We start from the raw sequence: 27334 nt of genomic DNA, 5'->3' as shown, positions 1-27334 counted from the left end.
TCTTTTGTAATGTTCGTTATTCTTTTTTAATATGAATATTTATTTCAGAAAAAGATTGGCCTATTTTATTTCATAGGCTATTTTTATTTAAGAATTTTTTATTCAAATGTGCACTTTATGGAGCTTTGATCTTTTTTAAAAAGCTACTCCTGTTGTTATACAGTATTTATGTTCACTTAAATAAACAGTTTTAATAAAACTACTTCTGACATGTCATATTAGACTTTGACTGAACATTTGCTCTCACTTTGCGTTAAAAATATCGGGATATATATGGTATATTGATATTCAGCCTTAATATTTCGGGATATGACTTTTGGTCCATATCGCCCAGCCCTAGTTCCTACCAAAAGTGGTCAAAAGAAGGACAACCGGTGAACTGGAGACAGGGTCATGGGTCATGCACCCTAGACTCATTGATGTGTGTGGGGAGCGAAGGCTATGCTATGTTGTCCGATCTGACAGAAGTAGCACAAATTGCTAAAAAAGTTAATGCTGGTTCTGATCAGCCTACAATAAGCGTGTGAGCATCAGAACTGGACGATGGAGTAATGGAAGATGGCGGCCTGGTCTGACGAATCAAATTTTCTTTCATATCATTTTGACAGCCAAGTGCGTGTGCATTGCTTATCTCTTACCTTCATTCAGTACTAAGCCAAAAAAAGCCATAATGTGATCTTGAAAACATTACCAGCATTCCACAATTGTGGGATTGTTTAATTCCTGCTGGGGCTCAGCAATGGCATATCGATTCTGACTCGAAAATGCATATTAGATTCTAAATCATGTAAACATGTTTGGTAAATTTTTCAAACTCACCGACTCATCCTCAATTATTTCAGGAGCTATTTCCATACTAGCTTTCTTGGTTTCCGCTAGGCTCTTTGGTTTGGCTGATTCCTGTCTTTTTGGTTTGGGAGGATCTGGTGTTTTGGTGCTCTCTTTTGGTGGCACTGGTGAAGGGCTAGGGGCTGGCAGGGGTTTTAGTGCTGGCGCCCAAATCTGTTTGGCAGGTGGCGGCAAGCGTGCAAGACTTGATGGGTGAAAGTCGTCCTCCACACCAATTGGATCCTCTGGTGGGGGAACCTTGACATCTGCCTTGACATAGTAACCGTGGTACTGGGAGTGAATCTGCCCATTGCTGGGGTAGCTGCTGATTGTTGTGGTAGCAGCCGGTTTGGCTACTGGTGGAGCCTCCTGTTGCCTCACTTCCTGTTTGAGTGAAAGTTTTGATGCTGCCTTTGTTATGCCTGCCGAGTAGAAGAAAAGAAACAAGAGATGTAGTTAATCAAAAAAGCAACGGATATGTTGGTTGGGGGCTGAGGTAGCTCAGGAGGTAGAGCAAGTTGTCCACTAATCAAACGGTTGGTTTGATCCTCCTCATCTTCCACATGTCAAAGTGCCCTTGGGCACTGAACCCCAAATTGCTCATGATGGACAGGCCAGCACGTTGGTAATTTGCTGCAGTTGTTGTGTGAGCTTTGGATAAAAGTGTTATATAAATGCAGCTCATGTATTGTACCTGGATAGTAATTTGTACATCGTACATTTTTTATCCTCAGTTACAGTGCCTCTAAAATCACTGCTGCTCAACACCAAGTTGCTAATTAAATAAACTGCTGCTGCTTACCAAGTTGCGTCTTAAAACACTTCTGCTGAATACCAAGTTGCTACTATAGTTACTGTTACTGCTCATCAAGTTGCTAATTAAATAAACTGCTGCTGCTTACCAAGTTGCTTCTTAAATCAATGCTGCTGAACACCGAGTTGCTGCTATAGTTACTACTACTGCTCATCAAGTTGCTACAAAAATCACTGCTGCTACTCAATTAGTTGTCATTAAAATCAATGCTAGTGCTCACTAAGTTGCTGCTATAATTACTGTTGCTGTTCACCAAGTTGCAACTAAAATCATTAATACAGCTCACTAAGTTGCTACTTTAATCACAGCTGTTCACCACTTTGCTGCCAAAATCACTGTTGCTGCTCACCAAACTGCTGCTAAAATTGCTGCTGCTGTTCATCATGTTGCTGCAACAATTACTGCTATCGTCCAATATTTATTCACCCCCCTTCCAAACCAACATTCCTCTCTCTGCTTAAATAATGTAATTTACTGTAAAGGGGATACACCTTATATTTCATTGTGCAACACTTTGTTGTAAAATGACAAAAAATTAGCCTGTTAATTGTTGATGAAGGATGCTTCATGACAAAGACATGCTGGTTGTTTACCTGCTGTCAGTGACTCAGCTGTTGGGGTTTTGTCCTCCTTCCCAGCAGGCTTAGCTGAAGCAATGGCAGCAGGAGTTTTACTACTAAAAAGGGTATTTTTAACAACTGTGGGTGAAGGAGTGGGGCTGGCAGTTGGGCTCTCAGATGGAGACTGGTTCGGTGTTGTCCCTTTCCGGTAGAAATGAGGGCTCCCAGATGGAGACTTCTTCTCCTCCACAGGAACCTCGATCACCTCTATTGGCTCATTATACTTCTGCCGTATGTAGTCAGGTCCTGAAAAAAGCATAAAAATAAATGAAGATATATGCACTGGAGCAGGTTATATTGAACAGGGACATAGCCTAACATTTAAGGATAATCTTGGGGTCTTATATCACGTTATTCCAGTGTACGATGCATTTGAAATAAGAGCTTTCACAATATGCACAGTTAAAAATCAAAATTGTCATTATGGATTAATTTAGCATTTTCTCCAAAAGAGACACAATGCTGGAATACAAAGCTTTTAAAATAGATGTGATCACACCAGAGTCAGTTTTGGAACAGCACATTGTTGGCCTATCCTGCTCAGGTTCCAGCTAACCCTCTGCTCTTTTCAAGTACAAGCCCAATTCAAAAAAGTTGGGACACTGTGTTAAATATAAATAAAACAGAATGCAATGATTTGTGAATCTCATAAACCCATGTTTTATTCCCAGTAGAACATAAACAACATATCAGATGTCAACGCATCTCAAAAAGGTTGGGACAGGGGCAACAAAAGGCTGAAAAAGTAATTGGCACAAATAAAAAAATAAAAAATACTTTTTAGGTTAAAGGGCAACAGTTCAGTAAGATGGCTGAGTATAAAAGGAGCAGAGGCAGAGTCTCTCAGATGTAAAGATGGGCAGAGGTTGAGTGAGGTTGAATTAAGTTAATAATTTTGTGTCTTTTTTTGGTAATTTTGTCATTTTGTGTCTTTTTTAAGTAGTGTTTTTTCAGTCATTTTGGGTCTTTTTTTTAAATTTTGTCTTTTTTGGTCATTTTGGGTCTTTTTTTGGTCATTTTGATACTGCCTCCAGCGGCCCCCAGCTAATTTGACTTTGAGATCCCTGATCTACAGTCTATAATATCACAGAAGATTCAGAAACAGGAGAAATCTGGAATGCTGGTGATCTTTCAGGCGGCACTGCATAAAAACAGGCATGATTCTCTTATAGAAACCATTCACAGTTACAGTTAATCACAGTTCGCCATGCAATCCACAAATGATAATTAACGCTCTATCATGCAAAGAAGAAGCCATGTGTGAAAAAGGTCCAGGTCCAGGTTCCTTTTTGGAAACCATAGACACCTGTTGAGCAGCTAGAATCCTGCTTCAGACAAGAATGGGACAAGATTCCTCTCCCAGCAGCTTCACCCTGTCATCCTGTCCTGTTTACCTTCGTTACTCTGTGCAATGACAATAAAGGGTTTATTCATTCATTCATCTCCTCATTTCCCACATGTTTAAAGACAGTTGTTAGAAGAAGAACATGGCCCTGTCCCAATGTGTTGCTGCCATCAAATTCAAAATTAGCTAATATTTTCTATGAAATGGTAAAATGTCTCAGTTTCAACAACTGATATGTTGTTTATGTTCTATTGGGAATAAAATATGGATTTATGAGATTTGCAAATCACTGAATTCTGTTTTATTTACATTTAACACAGCGTCCCATATTTTATGGAATTGGGGTTGTAGAATTGAAATAAAGGACAAGATTTCTCTCGGTCCTAAGAAGCTACAGTGTCGATACACACTGTAACCTACACAGTCTATTGACTGCCAAATTAACAACTTACTGCTAAAAGTTTCCTCTGCCCTGCTTGCACTCACCATCACTTTAAACAAAGTTTTAAAGTCCAACATTTTAAAACTAGTGGATTTTGTGATACACTGCTCTTTGGAATGCCCATCACCTGCTTGTATCATGTATCACTCTGATATTCTAACTCAGAGAGCATTAGCGAGAATCTGTATTTAGCGCAGACACAACATTAGTGACAATTGTCTACTCAGATATGAAGTGGGAGAAAACATCTGATAGACTGAATAAATAAGTAGGTAGTTTTGCCTCAGATTGATCAGCTTTCCTGCTTGTTTCTTTCGTCCCTCCTGATATTTCTATCACATGTCTCCCGGACTACAGTGATGTAATTGAAAACTCAAAACCCGGCATGCATAAACCACACATATTCACTGCATGATACGGCTCAGCTTGACTCGACTCAACTCGACTCACTTTTGGTACCAGGTATGTTGATCAGATCATCTTCCACATGACATGTTATAATCGTTTTGGATTTTTCATTAGTTTTAGTTTTAATTTTGTTGTGAATTTTTGTTTTCAAATTCAGTTAGTTTTTATTAGTTTTTAGAGTGAGTTTGCTAGTTTTAATTAGGGCCTCGGGGCAATCGCACCAGTGCTCGAACAGTAGTGCTCGAAGCCCCGAGCACTACTGTTATACTGTGGATTTTTTCTTCTTACTCTTCCGGGCGCAATTTCATCCCGCTACTAGCCCTACAACTTGAAGAGTGGCAGGACAAATTATATATCAAAACGTGCGGTTTGATCGGGTGTGCTATTACTTTTCTCTACAGAATACGAATGCCCAAAATTTTGCATTGAAATGAATGGGACGGTCGAAAAAAAATGAGCAAAAAAGAACAATAATTGGAGATTTTTAAACGTCTACTTCTCCGGCATAATTTCACCTAGAGACTCCATTTAAACTTTAAACAGTAGACACGAATCTTGTGTATCCGTGTATTAATCCACGTTTCGATAGGTCATATAGTTTTTTATCAATCCCTGTTCAATGACCAAAATCATTTTTGGAGAAATTCTGAGATTATAATGGGTGTATATTGCATGGAATGTTCGTGTCACAGTGTGTGACATCATCGCCAGAGTGTAGAGGGAGAGAATAAATTGTCAAAAAATAAATTTCAAAACTGCGCTCCAGGCCGCAAATTCCACTCTACAGAAATCATTTATACATAGAAACGTAGGAAAATTTGTCTTCTCCCTCACAATCTTCTGGTAAAGCTGTCAGAGTTATAGTTTGGTCGTAGGACGCACAGATGATCCACCAACACGCACCAACAGCCTCATTGGCTCCCATATTAAAAACGCAGGAAGATTTCTAAAAAAAGGAAGATGGAACAGTTTTTTTAGATCGCTCTAACAAAGCTTTTTTTTTTCATTTTTCTAAAAAAAAAACCCTTATGTAGACGTTCAGTAAGAACTCATTACGCTCAAAGTGAAGTCGGATCAATGATAGGTATTATGGTTTTGCCAAAAGTGCTTTCTGTTCGAGCCCAGAAATTCCAGTCGTTAGTCTCTGCTGTCAGTGTGCCGGAACAGGTTTCAGTTAATTCTGTTGATTGCTTTGATCTGATTGCCTTTGATCTTTGATGTGATTACAGTTACAGATACACACACACATGCACATAAGCGTGCACACTCCTCATACATGCAAACACATGCTTCAAACACACACACGCACACACACACACACAAACACACACACACATACACACACACACACACACACACACACACACACACACAGGTAACTTTATGTGATTTAATTACACACACACACACACACACACACACATTTTGAGGTTAAAGGGCATAGTTTGATCATCGTGTACACACACCGGCAGTAGCCCCCGTGGCCCTTTCAAAATTTCCCCAGAGGAAATTTTCTAGTTAGTTTTTATTTTTTGGGAAAATGTTTAGTTAAAGTTGAGTTTTTATTAGTTTTAGTTTTTTTGTAATGGGGTATTTGTTGGATGCGAGATTCAAAAAAGTCACAATAAATGTTGCCTTTATTTCCTTTGTCTGATCCATCTCAGCCCCAATAAGTTTATTAAGTCATAAAATCAGATAGATGAAATATATTTCATATCAACCAAAAAGGTTTACGTATGAAAAAAGTTGACAAAGACGAAAACGAAGGACATTTTCACTATAGTTTTAGTTTTAATTTTTAATTAGTTTTAATAAAAGTTAACTAAGTTAACTAAGTTTTAATTAGTTTTGTAACCACAAAATACAGTTTGAGTTAGTTATCATTTTTTTAAACTCTCGTTTTTATTTTTATTTCAGTTAACGAAGATGTGTTTTCAATTCTAGTTTTCATTGTTTTGTTAGTTTTCGTTAACTATAATAACCTTGCTGACTCCTTGCACCTGCAACCAAACAGATGACTGTCTGCACTTCATTAACTGACCTGCCAGGCTTCCTTCCTTAAAATATGGGAGGAGTAAAAAAAAATATGTGTCCGCTATTGATGGTAACTTAAAAACTATTATAGGTTTTATGCAGGATGCCCCATGTCTCACAAGTGATAATTGTGGTAATGATTATCTCTGATCAATAAGGGGGGCCGAAGGGTTTTAATAGCTCCTTGGAATCCTAATGAAGTTTACACCAAAAAACATACCAGGTACCATAAAATATTATTAGATAATATATAAAAACTGTTGTCAATGGAAAACCAAAAAAGAGTGAGTCTTGCCGAGTGGTAAAAAGGCATATGATGACTGATTTGAATAACACATACAGCTATTTGTGTCAGTGATTAGATGCATGCACTGTTATATCACACACAATTGGATTTCTAATAAATTTATCAAATAATATATAAAAAAAAAAGGAAAATAATACCTCACCAAAACCTTTAGAACTCGCTTTTTCTTACTTTTTACCTTTTTCCTCTTTGTCCTTTGTCCTTTTTTCTAATTTCTCTTTTCATCACATTGGTACTACACAAGACAAGCTCTTGGAGCATCACATCAGTAATGGCTGTTCAAGCCACCGTTGCAATAACTTCATAAAACCCTGTTATCTTGATATCACAGCTTAATTATTATCTGAAAGTTATTTTCTTCTGAGGTTAAAAACCCTTTTTTATCTAGAGAAAACAATGTTGTTTCACTGAAATTAAGACTTAATGAACCCACTATTATCTAATCATCTTAAGAAAAATAACTCTTGATCATGACTGTGATGTCAGCTTCCCTACAAATAACTTGAGTCCAGTGAGTTATCGTTTAAGCCGTAGTTGTATGCTCATTTTTAATGCATACCCCCTTTCCAGTTGCCATGAATCACAACACAATGGAACTAGCTACATGGTTACTTGCATTACTGCTTACAGTACTGTGACTTTTGATCATTGAAGTTTTTGATACTACCATTAAATCAGGTGACGCCTGTGGGGCAGAATGGATTTACTGTACTGCTTTAAAAACAGGCCTCTGCTGTATGCTGCTGTGACAGTACCTGGCTGATGGAAGTTTGGAGAGAGCTCTCTGGCCACAGCTCTGGCAATATCGGAATCCTGACAGGCTGACTGTGCTGCCTGGTCTGCAGCTTCTGCTTTGGCCCGGGCATGGGACGTCCTGCAAAAAGACACATATATAATCCAAAGAATCAGTTTAGCTTCCAGAAAGTAACTAATACACTCACACTATTTAGTTGCCCTCATTTTAATACATATAGTATATTCCTCGGCAGTGGTAGAAGTTAACATTTTGAGGTACTTGTACTTTACTTGAGTATTTCCACATATGCAACTTCATACTTCTACTTCATACATTTTAGAGGCAATTATTGTACTTTTACTCCACTACATTTAGCTGCCAGCTTTAGTTACTTTCAGGTCAAGATTTAAGATGAAAATATATGATCAAATTACAATGATTACGCATTTTCATAAATTAATCCACATTATTAAGTATATTAATACTATTAATTAGTATATTAAGGAGTTTAAATTAGCCCTACATTGACAGCAGTAAAATGCTGCTTGCATAAATGCAACAATAATAGATAATAATAATAGATATATCGGTTGACAGGTATTATGGGTGATATTGGCGTATCAAAGGCATTTCGGTATATGTGTATTTGCTGTCCAATATGTTAAGTTATGAAAACTTTTTTACACAATATATAATGCAGAAAATGTAGCTTGGCCTGATTTAGAAATGGTGTTAACTATTAACTTCTTACTAATTTTTTTACTAGTCATCATTGAATGAAACTGAACAGTAATGATGTTGTTTTAGCTATTTATTTATTTTCTCAGTTATCATTTACAGAATTGACTGACAATATAATACACTGTTTACATAATGTATAACTAATGTTTAATATTATTTGATAAAGGTTTATGTTTGAGAAAGTAGTTCTCTTGGTGCCTTCATCCACAATCCACATAAAAAAGGTTTAATTTCATGCCAGCTCGAAAGATTCAAATGGGCAGGAAACAGCAGCAGCAGGTGAACACATTTAAAATACTGAGGTCTTCATCACTTGGCAATCAGTGCCTGTATGGCACGGGGGGAAAAAGACCTGTTGTATGTATTCTGGTTTGCCAATCGGGGACCTGAGTCAATGGTCAGACGGTACCAACTCAAACTCAAAGTTCAGTGGATGTGAAGAATCCACAAATATCTATTTTGCCTTCCTGAGTACAGCACTGTTAAAGATGTCGTTGAGATCTCTTTGTGGCTTGCCAACCACCTTCCCTGCAGTCTTATCAATTGTGCTTGTTCTTGTTCTTCACACTAATTACACCACAACGATCCACAACAATTACACAGTTATCAAAATGTAGAATTCTTTCAGCCAGTTCCTTGTAAGCCAACTCAAGGATATGTTGGCTTACACCAAAGCTTGTTGGCTCTCTTAAAAATACTCACTGAATTTTCATGAAAACTTAAGAGTTTGATCTAAAATCGTGCCCAGGTAGTTAAAATGCTCCACTATTTCCACAGGCTGCTTGTTTAGTACAACAGGGGTCATGTTACTGACACCCCTTGATTTGGTTTGTAGAATTTGTTCTTTGGTTTTCACCACATTAATTTGAAGGGTGACCTGGCTGAAGTAAGCTTCGTCATGTATTGCATTCCTTTCTGTGAGGAGAAACCGAGGCAGTGTCATCAGCATAATTGAGTAGCTTTATATTGCTGCGGCACACTGTGATGTCATTTATGTAAATTGAAAACAACAGAGGAGACAACACGCAGCCTTGTGGAGCTCCAGTATTTAAAACCAGCTCGTGTGAATAGACCCCATTCATTAAAATTCTCTGAGGGCGGTCAGTTAAAAAACTTCTAATTCAGTGAATTAGCCCACCATTCACATTCATCTCAAAAAGCCATTCAAAAAGAGTGTCAATTTGCATCAAATTATAAGCAGAGCTAAAATCAATTTTAAAAAACATGAGCAAATGATTTTGGTTGTTTCAGGTGTTTACCTATTTGATCCACAAGCATAAGAGTTGCTATATAAGCAAATTGAAGAGGGTCTAGTTGAGTCCCGACAGAGGATGAGATAGGTGGTAAATGGTAAATGGACCTGCACTTATATAGCGCATTTCTAGTATCTTTGCGACCACTCAAAGCGCTTTACACTACAGACTGCGCTCATTCACCTATTCACACACACATTCATACTGGTGGCAGAGGCTACCCTAAACGGTGCCACCTGCCACCATTGGGAATTCATTCACACACACCAATGAACACAGCATCAGGAGCAATTTGGGGTTCAGTATCTTGCTCAAGGATACTTCGACATGTAGGCTGTGACGGTCAGGGATTGAACCACCAACTCACTCTACTAACTGAGCCACAGCCGCCTGCTGACCACTCTCTCCATACACTTGGCTAAGAGTGGAGTGAGTGCCACTGTCTGAAATCTTTAGGAGCCGTGACATGAGAGACTTTAGGCACAGGTATTATTATGGATGTCTTCCATGAATTAGGAAAACAATCAACAATCAAGCAAGGTCTGAAACAACTGAGTGACAATCCCCTTAAGCTGTTCAGAGCATATCTTCACCACCCTTCCTCTAAGACCATCAGGCCCAGGAGCTTTGTTGGGTCTGATTTTAGAGAGACACATGGCTACTTCTTTCTCCAACAGCTGGATAGGTTTATAGATAGCTGCCTGATCACAGTACTGCAGCCTGCTCTAGGGTCTCTCACATCATACCTTCCATAGAAGGTGTTTAAATACACATGTTTACGCCTTGATTTTTCCTTCCCCTGCCCATTGTTGCAAAACCCATGCTTGTTTTGCATTGCCTGTACAGAACCTTTGCTCCACCTTATTCTTAAAATCTGGTTTTGCTGTAAAAACTCTGCGCCTGAACTCCCTTTTCTTTTTCCTTTACTAAATCCATTTCTCCTTTTAAAAATGCCACCCTTTTCTAATTTAGACACATTTCAAGATCTTTTGAGAGCCATGACTTGTTATTGCTGAACACCCTAACTGTCGTAGTTGTGATGACATGCCACACAGAATTTTATATAACGTTATTGGTCAGTCAGTTAATTTGGATCAGGGCATGCATCAAAAAACATGTGCCAGACCGTGGTGTCAAAGTAGACTTTGAGCTCCTCCTCTCCATTATCAGACCATTGCTGAACAGTTTTTAGGAGCGTTTTTTCACGCCTGACTTTCTGTCTGTATGTTGGAAGGAGATGGATAACATTGTGATCGGACTTTCCAAGTGGAGGCCGGCTCACTGCCTTGTATTCCTCTGGGATGTTACCGAAACATTGATCCAGTATGCAAGTGGAGCGAGTGGGCGTGGTTACATACTGCTGCAGAGTAGGGAGATGAGGTGACAGCTGACATGTGTTGAACTCCCAAAACAAAAACCGGCTGATCGGGAGGACACAGCATTAAAGCTCTTGGTTATTTTTTCCGCAGCTTCCTCATTATTATCTCTGGGATATGGCTCTGGGACATAGGCAAGAATAATAAGAATTGTATGGCCCAGGTATTGTCAATAAACGTGCAGAGTTCACCTCCAATGGACTTATGAGATGACAGCTTATGGCGGTCTGCCCTTATGATCTTATATCCCTCCGTGTCGACGGTGTTCTCAAAGTCAAAGTCAAAGTCAGCTTTGCTGCTGCTTCTTAATTGGTTTGGTGACTTTCACTCTCTGTCTGTACGCTGACCTTAGCATTACAGTGATGTGGTCACAGAGTCTCAGTGACGTGGTCAGAGTCCGATGTGGGGGAGGGCGGTGGCTTTGTATGGTCCTTTGTGGTTAGTGTATGGGTCAATGACGTATAAGGGTTTTCAACAGGCCAAATTTAAAACACAAAAAAATAGCATATCTATTGCAATTGTTCAAACATTCTGAATGTTGTGCACACAGAAATTAAAATAAAAAATGAAATGAAGCGTTTTTAGTGTTTTTTTCACCTATATGAATCGGCCATGGCCTTAAAAAACATCATGTGGTGCGACCGCGATTTATCTTAAAATTAGTTATTTTCCATAATGTGCTTAACTTTTTTTTTACAAGTTCTCAGTTATTTAAAGTGTTTAGAAACAAGTATTTAAATTTCTTTTGATATTTTGTCAATAATGATTTCATATTTTTGTTCCATAGTGTTACAGTCCCGTTTTTCATTGTGCTGACACAACTATAGTTCTTCTAAATTTCATTATATTGATTTAAAAAAATAAAATCTACCAGTCACCTAAGTATACTGTATCAGTGATTAATATTCCAGCTACAGAAACTAGATATTACATTTTGAATTCAACACAGTTACTGCTTTTATTGGTCGCACCACATGATGAGTGGTCGCACCAAATGACATGAAGACATTATATAATAAATATAGGTCAATAAACAGGTCAATAAACAATACTTTTAATACAAAACAGAATTACATCTGATAATTATGAAATTACAATAATAACAATACAAATAAAACAATTTAATTACATTTTCAGAAACATGAAAAATCTCAAACATAAACGCACTTTGTTTTGAACAAACATTTCATACTTTACAATAAAGATCTGAATGTGCACCACACTGCCTTGGTGTCCTGAAATGTTTTTTTAATAACATTTTTAAAAGTAAAACAATCTCAAACACAAGTGCACAAAAATTGGATGTGTTTTAAACAAAGACTTCATAACCATTTTAATTTTTTTATAAATCCATCAAACATACAGTAACTGCAGTAACTTGACAAAAGAATGAGTCAATTATGTTTATCATACTATTTTCATCAGAACCTTGTATTATAGTAAATCATGTAATCATTCACAAAGCCACAAATGTGTGCTTCTATTAAAACAGTTGGTGATGTCGCATAATGATTTCATCAAACTTGAAAATCATAACATTACTTTTGGGTATTTTAATGCATATGTCAAAGTGGGGGATATATTGTTAACTGCAGGCAGTTTTTAGCCCAGACATTCATTCCTTTCTCTGTAAGCACAAGATGCAGCCCTCCATTTCTCTTTTTGTTTAGTTTTCTCTCTCTGTGGCAGATAATCTGACTTTACATGTAGAATCTTTCCCTGTTGTTTTCTTTTCTGATAGCTTTCTTTTCTTCTAGCAAGGTACTCCTCTCTTACCACAGGGTCAGCATTAACACGCTGCCTATGGCGAGCGGTTTTTGTTTTGCTTGAAAGTGGCATCTGGTAAAATAGATTAAAACAGTAAATAAATGAAAAATTACTAATGCATACATAATTACCACAGTGAAATTGCATGCTCCATCCTTTTTTACATTTTTCTCATGATATTGTACAAAAAACTAAATGTTAAATTTCATTTCTGAAATACTGAGAAAACAATACTCAAATTGTACAAAAAACTATTCAAAAAAATTTTAACATAAAGTATTTTTTGTATGTTAGTCTTAAATTAAATATAAAAGCACAATAACTGCCTATCTAGGACATATATCTATTATCAAAATGGTCGCACCACATGATACCTGGTCGCACCAAATGATATTTTCATGTTCAGTCAACATTTACAGGCAAATAATTAGCATCCTTAACAAAACAAGCTAGCTTTACACAAAAGGCAAGTTTAAATTTTCTAATCAAAATATATATTTGTAGAAATAGCTTAATATTCATAATTTTTTTGAGGTCATACCACATGACATCCAGATATGGCAACTACATACCAACCGTTAAAAGCGATATGTTTTATCAAATTTGAGAAAGATTAACAAACCTGCTTGCTGTCTCCAAGGGTTCTTGGCAAACTGTTGGATGATGCAACTTCCTGTCTTGGTCTGGATTTCAAAGTTAACGTCCCAAAGTGGTAATTTCTTGATGGTCGCACCACATGATATTTCATAAAATGGACATCCTCGGACAAAGTTTGCTCATATGTTATAATGGAACTATAACTACAAATGCCTTGAAAATTTGCACAGGACCAAAAAACACTTTGAAAATCATGCCAAATGGGAAAGAAAATATATTTGAACAGATTTAGGGTAATTTTATAGACGTTTTCGAAACAAAAATTAAGGCCGGACAGTCGCACCACATGATATTTTGACACTTTAAAGAGCGCAAAAATTGCCAACAACTAACTGTTTTTGAAAGGTTAAAGTAGGTTTATATGTGGGAGATATACTGCATACCTGTGGTTTCTTTTTACGAGTTTAAACCTTTTTTTAACTGTAAAAAATACAGTCGGACAAAAAATGTGGGCGTCACGTCATTGACCCACATACTAGATCCAAAATGTTATTCCCCCTTGTGGGGAAATCAACATGCTGGTGAAGCTTTGGAAGGACAGTCTTGAGATCAGCATGGTTTAAATCTAGGATGGTGAAACCGTCTGGGTGTGCTGTCTGTTGTTCACTGGCCTGGTACAGTTCACAAAGCGCTGCATATCTGTCACCACTGTTGTTGATGGGAGGGATGTAAACAACGACTAAAGTAATCGACGTAAAGTCCATAGATAAAAAAGGACGGCACTTTATTATCATAAACTCCGCAAGTGGTGAAAAGTGTTTGCATACCACCGCAGCGTCCCAGCACCATGCATCACAGTTGTAGACACAGACCCCACCACCACGAGTCTTTCCTCAGTTGACGAGGGCCTGGTCCGCTCAATAGCATACTAGCTGCTCCAGTTGTATAGCAGAGTAGGGAATGTTGTCATTTAAAGAGCTTTCAGTCAGAACAAGCACATGGTATTACTCACTGTCATTTGTTGACTTCAGCAGTTGTATGTGATCCATTTTATTGTCCAATGATCATACATTTGCCAGGAGGATGGATGGTATTGCTGGGCGAGTTGGACTTGCCGCTAGCCTAGCCTAACCTCTGCGCTTGCACCTCTACTGCTTCCAACACCTCCTTTTTGGGGGAGGAGTAGCAGGTGCATCCAGTGTAATCGCAGGTTGGCGGAGTAATTCGAGCTCCCTTAACGTCGCTGTTCCATTATCCAAAACACTGCAAATCCTACTTCTGCAGATGCAGAGATACTTCTCGTCCGACGTAGACACGAAAAACTTTCGGACAAAGAATTTTTAAACAAGCAAAACACTGCAGGGTTTGGACAGAGAGAGGTCGCTGCGGCTGCACGCCCTGCCATCTCACAATCTAATGGAGCCATGCCTCAGTAAAGCAGATCAAGTTACTCCATCTTAAATCCTCATCAAAACAGAGGCGTGTTGTTAACTCATCCAGTTTACTGTTTAGTGATCTGACGTTTGACAGAGCTATGATGGGAAATGGGTGTCAACTTCCTCGCCTTCTCACTCTGTTATGGACTTTACCTGATGGACAGGTGATATTGGGTTAAAATCCACAGGTTCTGCCATATCTTTAAGAGCAAGAAGAAAATCCCTCCAGCATGTTACGAGTGGAGAGGCTTGAGGCCGGTACTGACTCCTTCCATTGTTGCCACTTGTGTGAAATTATCATGTATAACAGCGTAAATGATGAATAAAATCACAACTGCATGCGAGTAGTCAACTTCCATGTTGCACAAAACAATTAAGTTGACAAAACAAAGGTAAACAACATAGGTAATGACGAAAAATCTGCAGACAACAGAGAGCATAGTGGGACGGGCTGGGATCACAAGAAGCTCAGTCTTAGAGAGGTTGAGCTGAAGGTGGTGTTCTGTCATCCATGTAAAAATATCGGCAAGGCAAGCAGAGATACGAGCTGAGACGTAAGGTTGAAACGATGATGACGGATTAGGTGTCTATTCAAAAGAGAAGGGGACCTAGCACTGACCCATGAGGCATCCCTGTGGACAAGATGGGCTATTTGCACCCTTCCCTTCCAAGATACTTTAAAAGATCTCCCTGCGGGTAGGACCAGAGGAGGACAGATTCTGAGATACCAAGCTCAATGAGTGTACAGAGGAGAATTTGGTAGTTAACTGTGTCAAAGGCAGTAGACTAATCCAGTAGCATTTGCAATGTAAGTGAGGAGTTAAAAATATGACAAACTGGAGGATTAATTGCAGAGGAAATGGTTTGTAGGAGGTTGGATGGTATCGGGTCCAGTGGGCAGGTGGTTGGACGAGAATCCAGTTGGAAATTTGGAGACTATAGGAAAGTTGGGGAGAGTAGAGTTGGTCAGGCTCAGAGAACTGGTGGCAGAAACGCTAGGTGAACATGTCAGGAGTTAGCAGAGTGGGTGCAGGAGAGTGTGGTGGATTTAGAAGCACAAAACATTTTTCGAGCAGTGGCTTTGCTGACCTTATTCTGCAGGGGTATGGAAAAATCCTGAAGAGGAGGCATGGTAGCCATGACCTCACTGGAGAGCTGGGTTGGTGTAAGGGAACAGAGGTTTCAGGGAAAGGAAACCCTTTGTGGAGGAACGTGAGGGTGTTCTAGTAAAGACACTAGGGGCTGTGAACGATAAACCAATGCGACCGGATATTCGGTTTCACAAGTGAGAGATACGGCTGCGTCGGTAGCAGCCTCCTCAATTGATACGAATTAGACACGAATTCCTAGATGAATCGGTTGTAGAGTCATGGATCGGGTATCGCGAGACTTGGAATCAGTTGGCAGCTTCACACACTTGAAGTTTGCATCAGCGTCTTTAAAACAATGCAAAGGCTGAAGCTGCCCACAAAACGGATCTCACGCAACTCCATAGCTGCCTAGCTGGCATTACCATGAGTGATAGATAAGTGACAACAAGTAAAATGGAGGAGGTTAAGAACGACAGCGACAGCATGACCGATGGAGGTGATAATGCACTCTGAAAGATTGTCAATGCATCGGGGAAACAAAAATCCAAAGTGTGGACCATTTTTGGGTTTTATAAGAAGAAAGGGAAACTCGACAGAAGCCATGCTATTTGCAAGCTGTGTAGAGCATCTTTGAGGTACACTGGGAGCACTACAAATCTGGACTAGCATGCAAGAAGGAAACACGGTCAAGAGTACGGTGAGTTCAAGACCCGTACAACAAGCAGGAGCGCACTGCAAGCAGTAGCACACAGCCGATTTAGTTGTTTTTCTTTTTTTAAATTGTATTTTTGCCAGTGCCATAAAGCAACAATGCTTGGAGATAAGTGGTCTTTTACATATTTGAAAAGAAAATATTGTATTGTACTGTAAGATAGTCACTTTAATAGAATTGGTTTCATCATTTTTATGAATACAACAAATATTAACCGTAGAACAAAATCAAATCGTATCGTTCTTACACTGTATCGATTCGTATCGAACTGGTCTGTAATAAAAGTATATCATTTTTGAATCGTATCGTTACCTTTGTATCTAGATGCATATCGAATCCTTTATCACAGAGAGATGTGCAACCCTTAAAGACACCATGACTTAAATAAAGAAGTGGTCTGATAGATGTAAGAGGGTGACAGTCAGATTTGTAGTGGAGCAGATGCAAGACAAAATCAGATCCAAAATATTGCCTGGAGAAAAAAAGAGACAGGAAGTCAGAAGCTTGGGCTCTCTCAGTGTGGATATCCATGTTTCCCATGACAATCAGTGGTGTTTCATCATAAGAAATGGCAGAGAATAGCATGTCTAACTCGACTATGAAGTTCCCCAGTTGACACCCTGGTGGGCGGTAAATGATGACCACAATAAGTTTAGCTGGAAAAGTAATGATTGAGGGGTATTCAATGGAGGAGATGTTGCTTAAAAGAGACCCTGCCCAACAGGTCGGGGTGAGTGGGAAGAAGTGGAGACAATGGCGAATGCAGCTGGTGTGGCAGTGTTATCTGGGCAAATCCAGGTTTTGGTCAGGGCTCGTACTATGGTATATTTCTGTAGATTGCATTGTGGGATTCATTTCATGAAGTATATTCTGCAGTTCTGAGTTGAAATTGATCAATGTTCTGAACTGTTGTTCTGGACGGAACAGAATGTTGAGAAATAACATCTGGAATCGTTTGTCGAAGGAATCGGAACAGGATGTTACAGATCAGCTATTCACAAGACAAGATTGTATCAGAATACCTAGGTGATGCCAAGAGAACACACACATTCACGCACATAGACACACACACACAAAGATGAGAACCCTATATAAGGATGTGAAACTGTCACAACTGTGGCTGTCCTTCTCTTACTGCAATAAAGTTTTCTCCTCAAATGTAAGGTCTTCGCCTGTCTGTACTTTGAGTGACTACTGACTTGTGCATCAACATCTGCCACAACAGTACCTGAATGTCTAAATTCTGTCTTAGTCACAGCGGATTGGCAGTTCCATAAGTAAAGTGAGCTGGTGATGCTCTTCTGAGTGTGCATTGTCTATGACAGATTCCGTGTTTTTGGATTTCTTACAAAGGTAAGTGAGGAGGTTTACAAGTGAGAACAGTAGAAAAAGGGTTACCAGTCAGCGTTCTTGCTTGGTGGACTCACTCAGGAAGACTTACTGGTCTGACACACCAGGGGGGTGTTCCATCAACACAGCTAAACAAACCACGGCTTAATTGAAAAAGCTTGATAAGAATTAACACGAACTTTCACTTGAGGCTAAAGCCATACCAATAATGCAGCTCATTAGAATTATTTGACACACAGCTAAAGCAAGCTCGTCAGTTAGTCTGCCACTGAGCAGGCTAGGTCAGCGGTATAAGTTACCATGGTTACTGAGCAGGGAGTCACATAAACCACATTAATGGAACTCATCTCTCACTTAAATTAGCGAGACTTATTCATTTGAGCCAGGCTTTTCCTTAATTTGCCTTGATGGAACACCCCCCTAAGCTTCCTCTGATGGGACAGTGAAACTGTTTAATTTACAGTACAAAGGCCAGCAAATAGAAGGAGCTGACCCACATCAGCTGATCCACCAATCTAAAAGAAAACTCATGACTGAGGAACTACAGAAGCTTATTATCTGATTGCTGTTTCTTAACTTTAAAATCAGTGCTTGTTCTTTGTGCCATTTTATGCTGCTTGTCCCTCCTTACACTCTTTCCCCTTTATTTTCTTCTTGATTTTACACTTGCACGGTCAGTACAGTATATGAACTATTAGTGCCATAATGAATATTGTCTCCACACCCCTCTGCTGTATATTAGAGATGAATTCAAGATTAAAAGTAGAGAATTTGAATACAGGATTTTGTTAATTTGGAACTACAGCTTGAAGCTGTATGTGGATTCTGTATTCTCTAAATACAGAGCAGTTTCATGAGGCAGGATATGCAAGTTAGCAATGATTTGATACAACTTTCTCCATTTGTAGTCTCTACACATAAACAAAAACAAAACATACATTCCACTTGACTTTGAAATGGTTAAAAACCAGATGGTTACAAGGAATTAGACTTAGGCAATATTATGCATTATTATTGGCCATGGTATTATTCATAAAGGATTTCATGAAATCAATTAAAAATCAGCCTCGAGCCAGAGGAGACATTAAACCAGGGAAGCTCCAGTCCAAAGGTCAGCCATGTAATCAACAGGAGTTCAGACTGTTCTTCCACACTGACCAGTTACAGCACTAGATGAAGCACACTACTGACTGATTGTGTGTGTGTGTGTGTGTGTGTGTGTGTGTGTGTGAGAGAGGAGTGGGTGGGTGGGGGGTGGGGGTCTATCAGCTGTTGATAAGCGTCATCCTCCTTGGCCTTATTTAGACAAGCACTACTTCTGACACACACACACACACAGGCAGCGTGCACACGCACACACACACACACACACACACGTAAGACATGCACTTGTGTTCAGACCACACACACAAACTGGCAATCTGGCCAAGAATGTGTCTACTTGTAGGCTGTGTGGCACTCCTACTCTCTCGACCTCTCTTATGGGAGAGTAGGAGTGTTGGCTTACAGCCCACAAATTGTCATGGAAGATTTTGCCAAAAAAAGAAGAAATTGCCAAATCAATTTCAAATTTCAATGCAAAAGGCATTGTCATAATGACAAATGAAGTATGTACTACAGGGCATGATTATCCAACAGAAAATAGTCCAGTCAACAGTTAATTTTTAAATGTGATATGTTATTTCAGTCTTGTTCGGGCTCCAACTGATCCTATGTACAACAAGGGCCACATCCTGCTTTTGCCTTCTGGTTGTTTACTAATAATGGTTGACCCATTTTGTTTACAACCTCATTTTTCAGTACTGTACTGAACGTGTTTGTTCAATTATTCGAAAACGCCTACAATGTCACCTTAACTGAGTTTAGTAAAATGGAATTGCTGTAAAGCAGAACGCACAATGACGGCTACAAAATGTAGCACTCATTTGGAAAGGCTAAAGGAATATTATTCAAAAAAATAATAATAATTTTGAATTAAAATGTGCACATACAAGATGTTTCTTCAATATTATCAGTGTCACCACAAACCACTCCTTCTTTCCTCTGGGTCATCCGGCTTCCTCCCACAGTCAAAAGACTTTAAACTGCATGTAGTCATGAATGAGAGAGTGCATGTCAGCCCTGCGATAACGACCCACATAAAGTCAAATCCATACAGTATATCAGCTTCATCCATAAACACTGCCCACCTCTCTGGGCCCTAATCTAAGATGAGTGGAAAACTGCTTTATTTTGTCTGGTAAATGGAAAATGGACCTGCACTTGTATATCGCTTTTCTAGTGGCTTTGCGACCACTCAAAGCGCTTTACACTACAGACTGCGCTTATTCACCCATTCACACACACATTCATACTGGTGGCAGAGGCTACCCTAAACGGTGCCACCTGCCACCATTGGGAATTCATTCACACACCGATGAACACAGCATTGGGAGCAATTTGGGGTTCAGTATCTTGCTCAAGGATACTTTGATATGTAGGCTGCCATGGTCAGGAATGGAACCACCAACCATCCGATCAGGGGCAGCCCGCTCTACCAATTGAGCCACAGCCGCCAAAACAAAACTGACAACTGTTCAAAATGCAGGGATTTTACAGTGTTGGGACTGACCCCTGTTTTTTTATATTACACTTAAGTAGTTAACTTGTGACAAATAGGGACATTGTAAGGGCTAAATCCAAAAGGGCATGATCTGACAGGTTGGAAACAAGCCTATTCAGATTATCTAAACTACTTGATTTGACTGTCAAAGTCAAAGTTGTTTGTACTTTGGAAAGATCAGTAAAAAAAAAAAAAAAAAGCAATTCCACTGTGTTAACATGCCCTTGTTTTCTTTCAAAAATAAGTTTGACTAATTCTGAGGCTTGTTTCCAATCTGTTTGATTATCTGACTGCCCTTTCAGTAATGGCAAGGCTTAAAGGTGACCTGATGGGTTTGGGTTTTAGGCGCTAACCATGTAATTGCAACATCTTCTATTTAAGTCCAGCCAGGGACCTTTGCATGATATCCTCCATTACAGCTGCCAGCTCTCTACAGCACCCTATCGAATGTTAAGACAAAAAATTGCCTAAAAAAGGGGGATTGATCTGTCAAAGTTATTACAATATCAACTTATCAAGCAAAGCAAAGGCTACCATGCCCATATGTCTTTCAATATCACCAACATTTTAGCCAACAAGCAGTGCCTAATTGCTTCTTTTTCACAGCACCTAAGCTGAATGAACAGAAAAATAAACATGCATAGAAACGTTTGGCTTCATTTCTGGTTGCGCTTCTTCTGTCCTCTCGTTTGCTCTCAGTGTCTGAGTTTCACATTCAAACTTATATCTTATAATTATAATATCAGTTGCATTAAAAGTAGGGCCGGGACTTTAAACGCGTGGATGAGTTTCAGGCGGACCAATTATACTGGAGCACCAACTAGCGTTCATGAGTTCAGATAACAACAAACCACAGTGAACATGAAGGAAGAAGCTGATGGGACGCTTTGGTTGGCCCCGCGGATGATGGGACATTTTGTTAGTGCAGCTGGCACTTTATGTTGAACTCTTTATTATTTTGGCTGAGGTTATTGAGAGAGTTGGACTGAAATTAATTTGATTTTTTTAAACCAGCTGTTGGTAAATCCACAAAGTCTGTTATGGCCTCTGAAGCAACAGAGAGATGTTTTCTAATAGTCAGGGTTTCCAATGTTCTGAATGTACTTGAAAGTATTGTGTTTTACTTATAAAACCAAAGTATTATAGTTTACAGAAGGTCTACCTACCTATAGGCTACCTGAATTTCCGAAATGTACTATATTTCTAAATATGCTGTTGCTGCACTGGTCTGTTGGACTATCTTTGTTGCATAACTTATGTATTCAGTCATTATTCAATGGTATACTAAAAATCCATGTGAATAAATTACTTCTCACTTTTCTCAGGTCAAATATTTATATGCGATTAAAATGCGATTCATTTCGATTAATTAATTACAAAGCCTCTAATTAATTAGATTAATTTTTGTAATCGAGTCCTGGCCCTAATTAAAATCATTTGTCTCAATCAATTCTGAGACAATATACTGCCCAACAAAATTTGGTTGTTAGACAGGTCTAAAGGGGGTTGCAAGTTTATGGCTTTCTGAGATGATCTACCATGGGACATTTTACCTGGAGTTGGCAATCTCTACTTTGGTTCTGGCGATAGCTGCTGCTCTCTCTGCTCCCTCAATGGCTCGATCCACCTTCTGTTTGGTCTTGTTGTTCTTCAATGGGATCAACTGCTTCCTGATGCCCCGGGCCAGCGTGTTGTTCTTGTACTTCCCTTCTTCCTTGGTGCCATCAGGAAAGATGGTGCAGCCATAGCCATGGCGCTTATTGTTCAACCACTCACCTTCATACTTCATGCCGTTAGAGCGCTCGGAGACTCCGAAGCCGCTGCGCTTGTCGTTCTTCCACTCGCCCATGTAGGATTCGGTTGTGGTGGCATCCACATTGTCTTCCAGAGGCAGGTAGTCATCGCCTGGGTCTCCGTCTCCAAAGCTGATGGTGGAGTTGGCGTCACTTGAGCTAATGCGGCTCATGTTGGTGTCACTATGTGCTGAACTTCGCTTACTGGAAATTGACGAGCGTGAGTCTGATTTGCGCAGTCGCTGAAGGCTTCCGAAGAGGGAGCCACGGCGAAAAAGACCCTTCTTCTTCTCTGAGCTTTCTCCGTCTGAGTGGAAGTTGAGTACGAAGCCACCGCGTGTACCGGCAGGGCTGTCAGACAGGCTGTCACGCAGTACTGTGCCATTACTCTGCTCACTGCGGAGGGAAGACAGTGAGGTTCTCAGAGGTGAGCGGATGACAGAAGCCATACCGTATGGAACACTTTGCCGCACGCCATAGCCATGGCGCATCCCACCAGTCCACTGACCCTGATATGTACCTACAGCAAGAAGAGGAAGGGGGAGAGCCAACAGTGAGTAATCTATAAAATACAGAAATAAATCTGACAGAGGAAAAAAACAAATCACCAATAGATTACAGAAGCCAATGAATAGAAGCATCCATGGAAAATAAGAATCCACGATTTATGGTTTGTGTTCTTGAACAACAAGAAATGAATTATATCAAAACTAATTGAAAAATACATATTATTACCTAATACATAACAAGAACTGCAAAAATTAGTCACTGAAAATAAATCAGTAACACTTTATCGTAAAGATTTCTATGCAGCTGTAAGTGATCTCCTACAACACTTCATTGTACTTGTACATAGACAGTAAAGATATCTTCAGTGTTTTCTCAATGTTTGTGGAAAACTTAGGTGCATGTATTTGGTGGGGGGTCGGAGCTTCTTCCCCAAGAAAATGTATGTTTGTATATTTGTGTACGAAAAATGTTGGAAGAGCTACTGTGGAGCAGATAATAACAAAAACAAACTTGCTAAAGAAGTCAACTGGGGGACAAACTGTAAACACTGGTTCTTGGAAAAGTCTTTAAGTTAGTTTTGCAGTTAGTTTTACATAGCATGGCCACATGATAATGTTGGATTTTCACACATACTGGTAATGTTGCATAATTACTAGGGCTGTCAAAATTAACATGTTGATCGCCGTGATTCATTTTGTAATACATAACGCGTTAAAAAAAAATTAACACAATTAACACAATTTGTTTACCTACTGCCTTACCACGAAACCTGCAGCGACCAGCAGAGTTACCTCAACAGCACATTTCCAGCTACTGAAAGTATATTTACACTCTACATAACCTAAAGTTATTCTGTGTTGTGTTGCCGTTGCTGTCAGTCAGTCAAACCCTGACCCCCACCTCTCGCCCACCTCCGAGACATGCGCGTGCATTTACCAAGCTGCCCACCCCACTTCTCGCTTCAAAATATTCCAGCATGATAAGGGTTGTTTCCACTACCGGGCAATACCCGGACAGTACCTGGAATGAGGCGGGTCTCACTCACGAAACGCCCCTAATTTGAATACGAGCAGTCCGGAGCGGCTTTTGTCAGGACTTTTTAGTCCCTGTTGAAGAGCAGGATCTTTTTTCTACCCTGAAAAAAATCCCGATAACTGATTGGATAGATCGCTAAGCGGGATGTGACATAGTACTCTACACGACAACAACACACGCCATTTGTAAAAGCCGGCAAAGCAGTGTTCCCAACTTTGCGCCTTAGTCGCTAAGGGGGTCTGAAAAGACACTACATTTTGTAACAATTTCTCAAGAAAGCGACTGGAGACAAATCCAGCGACTCCTTTGTACTCTTCTTAACGAGCCAGCCTCGGCAGTTAGATACAGTTAGCTCTGTAGCAGTACAGTGTGTTTGTGCTGCTGCTACAGGAGGTGTTCACTAAGTGATCTCTGTTTGTTTACAACAAGCACCAGACACTCTGTACACAGTAAGCAATGTCGTTAATTCACAATCACTATGTTTATGATAAGCGGAGACTCTGTGCATAATTAGCCATGCTTCTTTCAGCTGCTGACGTTGTGCACAATTAGCAACGGTGAAAACGGGCTGGTCAGAGGGGATCCAAACACACTGTTACTATGCCGTTCGGGAGCCGTGAGCTAACATTAGCTAACAATTAAAGTTGTTTTAATCCCAAAAAGCTAATCTCTATACACTGTTAGTATTCATTTTTAACCATATGAATTACTTCCTGTCGCTATACTCATATAGCTTTCAAAATAAGAGCATGAATGTGTTAACAGAATCCACCACAGAATTTACAAGACTGTCAAAATAATCCATCTATCCATCCATTTTCTTCCGCTTATCCGGGGCCGGGTCGCGGGCAAAATAAGATGCCTTAAATAAAACAAACAATAACCCTTATTTTCCTTTACAATAATTCATTAAAATGTGCCATCATTAAGATCAGTGAATATAATGGAATAGTGGCATTAGATTCTATATTACAGTATATTCTGACTGTGAAAAACCCTAACCCTAAACTTTAAGTGGGAAATATATTTTAATCTTGATTAATCTAAATTTATTAATTTCAAAGTATGAGACTAATTAGTTTGGGTTTTTTTCCCCATTGACAGCCCTAATAATTACACATACACTAGTAAGGCTGCATAATTACTAATTACATGTATACTTGTGATGTTAGATTATTAAAAATATAACACAGATAGGTTGGTAATGTTGGATTATCACATATATACTGGTAATGTTGCCCCTTGGCCAAATTATCCACAAACACGGTTTTAGGTTCCACTCCTTCACCGATGACACACAGCTCTATCCACAGATTTTTTTGTTTGTTTTTTATTCTACTGTGTAAAGCGTACTTGGGTCTATATGAATCAAAGATATTATTATTATTATTATGTCAGATTATCACACATATATAGGTATATTATATTATCACATATTTATCGATAATGTATATATTCACATATTTTTTGGTAATGTTGTAATGTCATTGTGGAGCTGGGCGAACATGAACCATCCTAAATGCAACACCCACAGTTAGCCATAATTAAAAATAGAATCTAATCTAAAAAGTTGTAACTGCTCCACCACTAATTAGACCTGTCAATGAGAAAAAAATCACTTCATATATTAATTTATACATTATCACAAGATAACATTAAAATGATGTGGAAACTGCAGTAAAAATACGTAGGAATGTTCATTTATGTTCATTACTACTATTTTGAATTGGAATATTATGGTTTTATTATTTTTCTAGATCTACAAAAAAGTGGTAAAAGAGATGCAAAAAGTTTTCATAGATATAAAACACAAAATGTCCTTGGTGGAAAATGTTAATAAATGATCAATGGTGCTTGGTTTTCGAGATGTCAAATGTTTCATGTTTAGACGCTGCAAATTCAAAAATACAGAACAGGAAGGCACTAGGTTTTTGTTTTGTTGTTTTTTATGCAACACAGGGTTGCTTACAACAATAAAAGCAATTTAACCTGTTCCCTCTTGAGGTGCAGCTCAGCAAGGTCTCAAGTTGTTCTCGTAAGATCCAATCCCCTTTAGAATATCAGATGTAGAATAGAAAGATTCATTTAAAATGTAAAAATGTTGTTCAGCGTTTGGTTGGATATTTTTTTAGTCTGTATAAATAGATATAACTAAAAATAATACTCTTGACTTTTGAGTATTAGCAAATAATTAAAAAAAAAAAAAAACATCTAGGGGGTCCGGGAGAAAATTTTGTACATTTTTAAGAAAAATGCATCAATCTCGTCCACTTTGTGAAAAATGTAATGTGAGGTGTTTGCTCACATTTAGCTGGCTAGGGGGTTTGTCTGGGGGCATTCCCCCCTGGAGAATTTTTTCCATAAAAACTCAAATTTGGTGGCTTCTCACACATTCTAATGCAACTATTCCATCATACACTGATCTTATCATTGCATATTTTAATGAAATAGGCCTATTGTTAAGGAAAATAAAGGTTCGTGTATGTTTTATTTAAGGCATCTTAATTTGTCTTCTTGTAAATTCTGTGGTGGATTCTGTTAACACCAGACTGTGCTCTTATTTTGAAAGCTGCATGTGTTTAGCGACAGGAAGTAATAGTAGCTTTTTGTGATTAACACAACTTTATTTGTTAGCTTATGTTAGCTCACAGATAACGGACAGCACAATGCAACGGTGTGTTCGGACCGTTTGGACCTGTGACGGCCCGGACAGGTTGATAGTGTTTAGTTTGGCGCGCATACGCAGAAGCACACAGAGAGATGATGTGGGGACAGGACTGATACAGACAGGTAGGCACTACAGCTCGGTATAGTCAGTGTGTGTGTGTCAGTGTGAATGCGCCTCATGTCTCGGAGGAGAGAGGTGGGGCGGGGTTTTGACTGACTGACTGGTGACAGACACTCTGCTGAGCAATACAACGCAAAATAACTTTATATTATGAATAGTGTAGATATACTTTCAGTAGCTTGAATGTGACGTTAGTGCAGCACATAAGACTATAGAGGGCCGCCACAGTCTAGGTAATTAATGGGAAATCCTACATGAAGGAGTAGGAATGTTGCCAATGTCATGATATGCATTTTTAACTCATAAAAAAACTATACCAGTATAATCATGAATGATACAATATGGCACGCCCCTAAAAGGGCGTGGTATATAATGACGCTTGTTTCCAGCCACCACATTTATCAACAGCCGATCATTCTTATGCTGTGATTAGAGATACGCGCGTTTCATGAATCACACGTGAACCCTGTCGTAAGATGATTTATACGCTCAGATCTCAGATCATAATGATGTAACTGTTAAATAAGTACAAGTTGAAGCAGAAATTATTAAAAAACTAAGTGCAAAAAAATGTTTGATACATTTTCATGGTTTCCAAAAGTTCTTTATGCACTCCTCAATGCTTCATGGGAAAGGTCAGCATGAAGCCCTGTATCTTTGGAGCTTACCTTGTAACAAAATCACTGACTAAAAAGACAACACACACTGAGCATAGCACCTGTATGTTTGTCTGAGTGCACTTGAGTCTG

The 27334-nt window shown here is 39.1% G+C and overlaps 1 protein-coding gene across 1 annotated transcript in view; it reads right to left on the bottom strand.

Annotated features, from left to right (window-relative positions):
* The window catches only part of LOC131979867 (junctophilin-1-like), a 44726-nt gene that overhangs the window by 4380 nt on the left and 13012 nt on the right, over window positions 1-27334 (bottom strand). The window contains exons 2-5 of the mRNA XM_059343930.1: window positions 22013-22772; window positions 7554-7672; window positions 2236-2508; window positions 820-1250 (exon numbers count right to left, since the gene is read on the bottom strand). Of these exons, the coding sequence (XP_059199913.1) occupies window positions 820-1250; window positions 2236-2508; window positions 7554-7672; window positions 22013-22772 (1583 nt within the window). The remainder of the gene's footprint in view (window positions 1-819; window positions 1251-2235; window positions 2509-7553; window positions 7673-22012; window positions 22773-27334) is intronic.

This window comes from Centropristis striata, chromosome 11, assembly GCF_030273125.1.
Source record: "Centropristis striata isolate RG_2023a ecotype Rhode Island chromosome 11, C.striata_1.0, whole genome shotgun sequence".
In the NCBI taxonomy this organism is placed as follows: domain Eukaryota; kingdom Metazoa; phylum Chordata; class Actinopteri; order Perciformes; family Serranidae; genus Centropristis; species Centropristis striata.
This window is presented reverse-complemented; position numbering and strand designations above follow the sequence as displayed.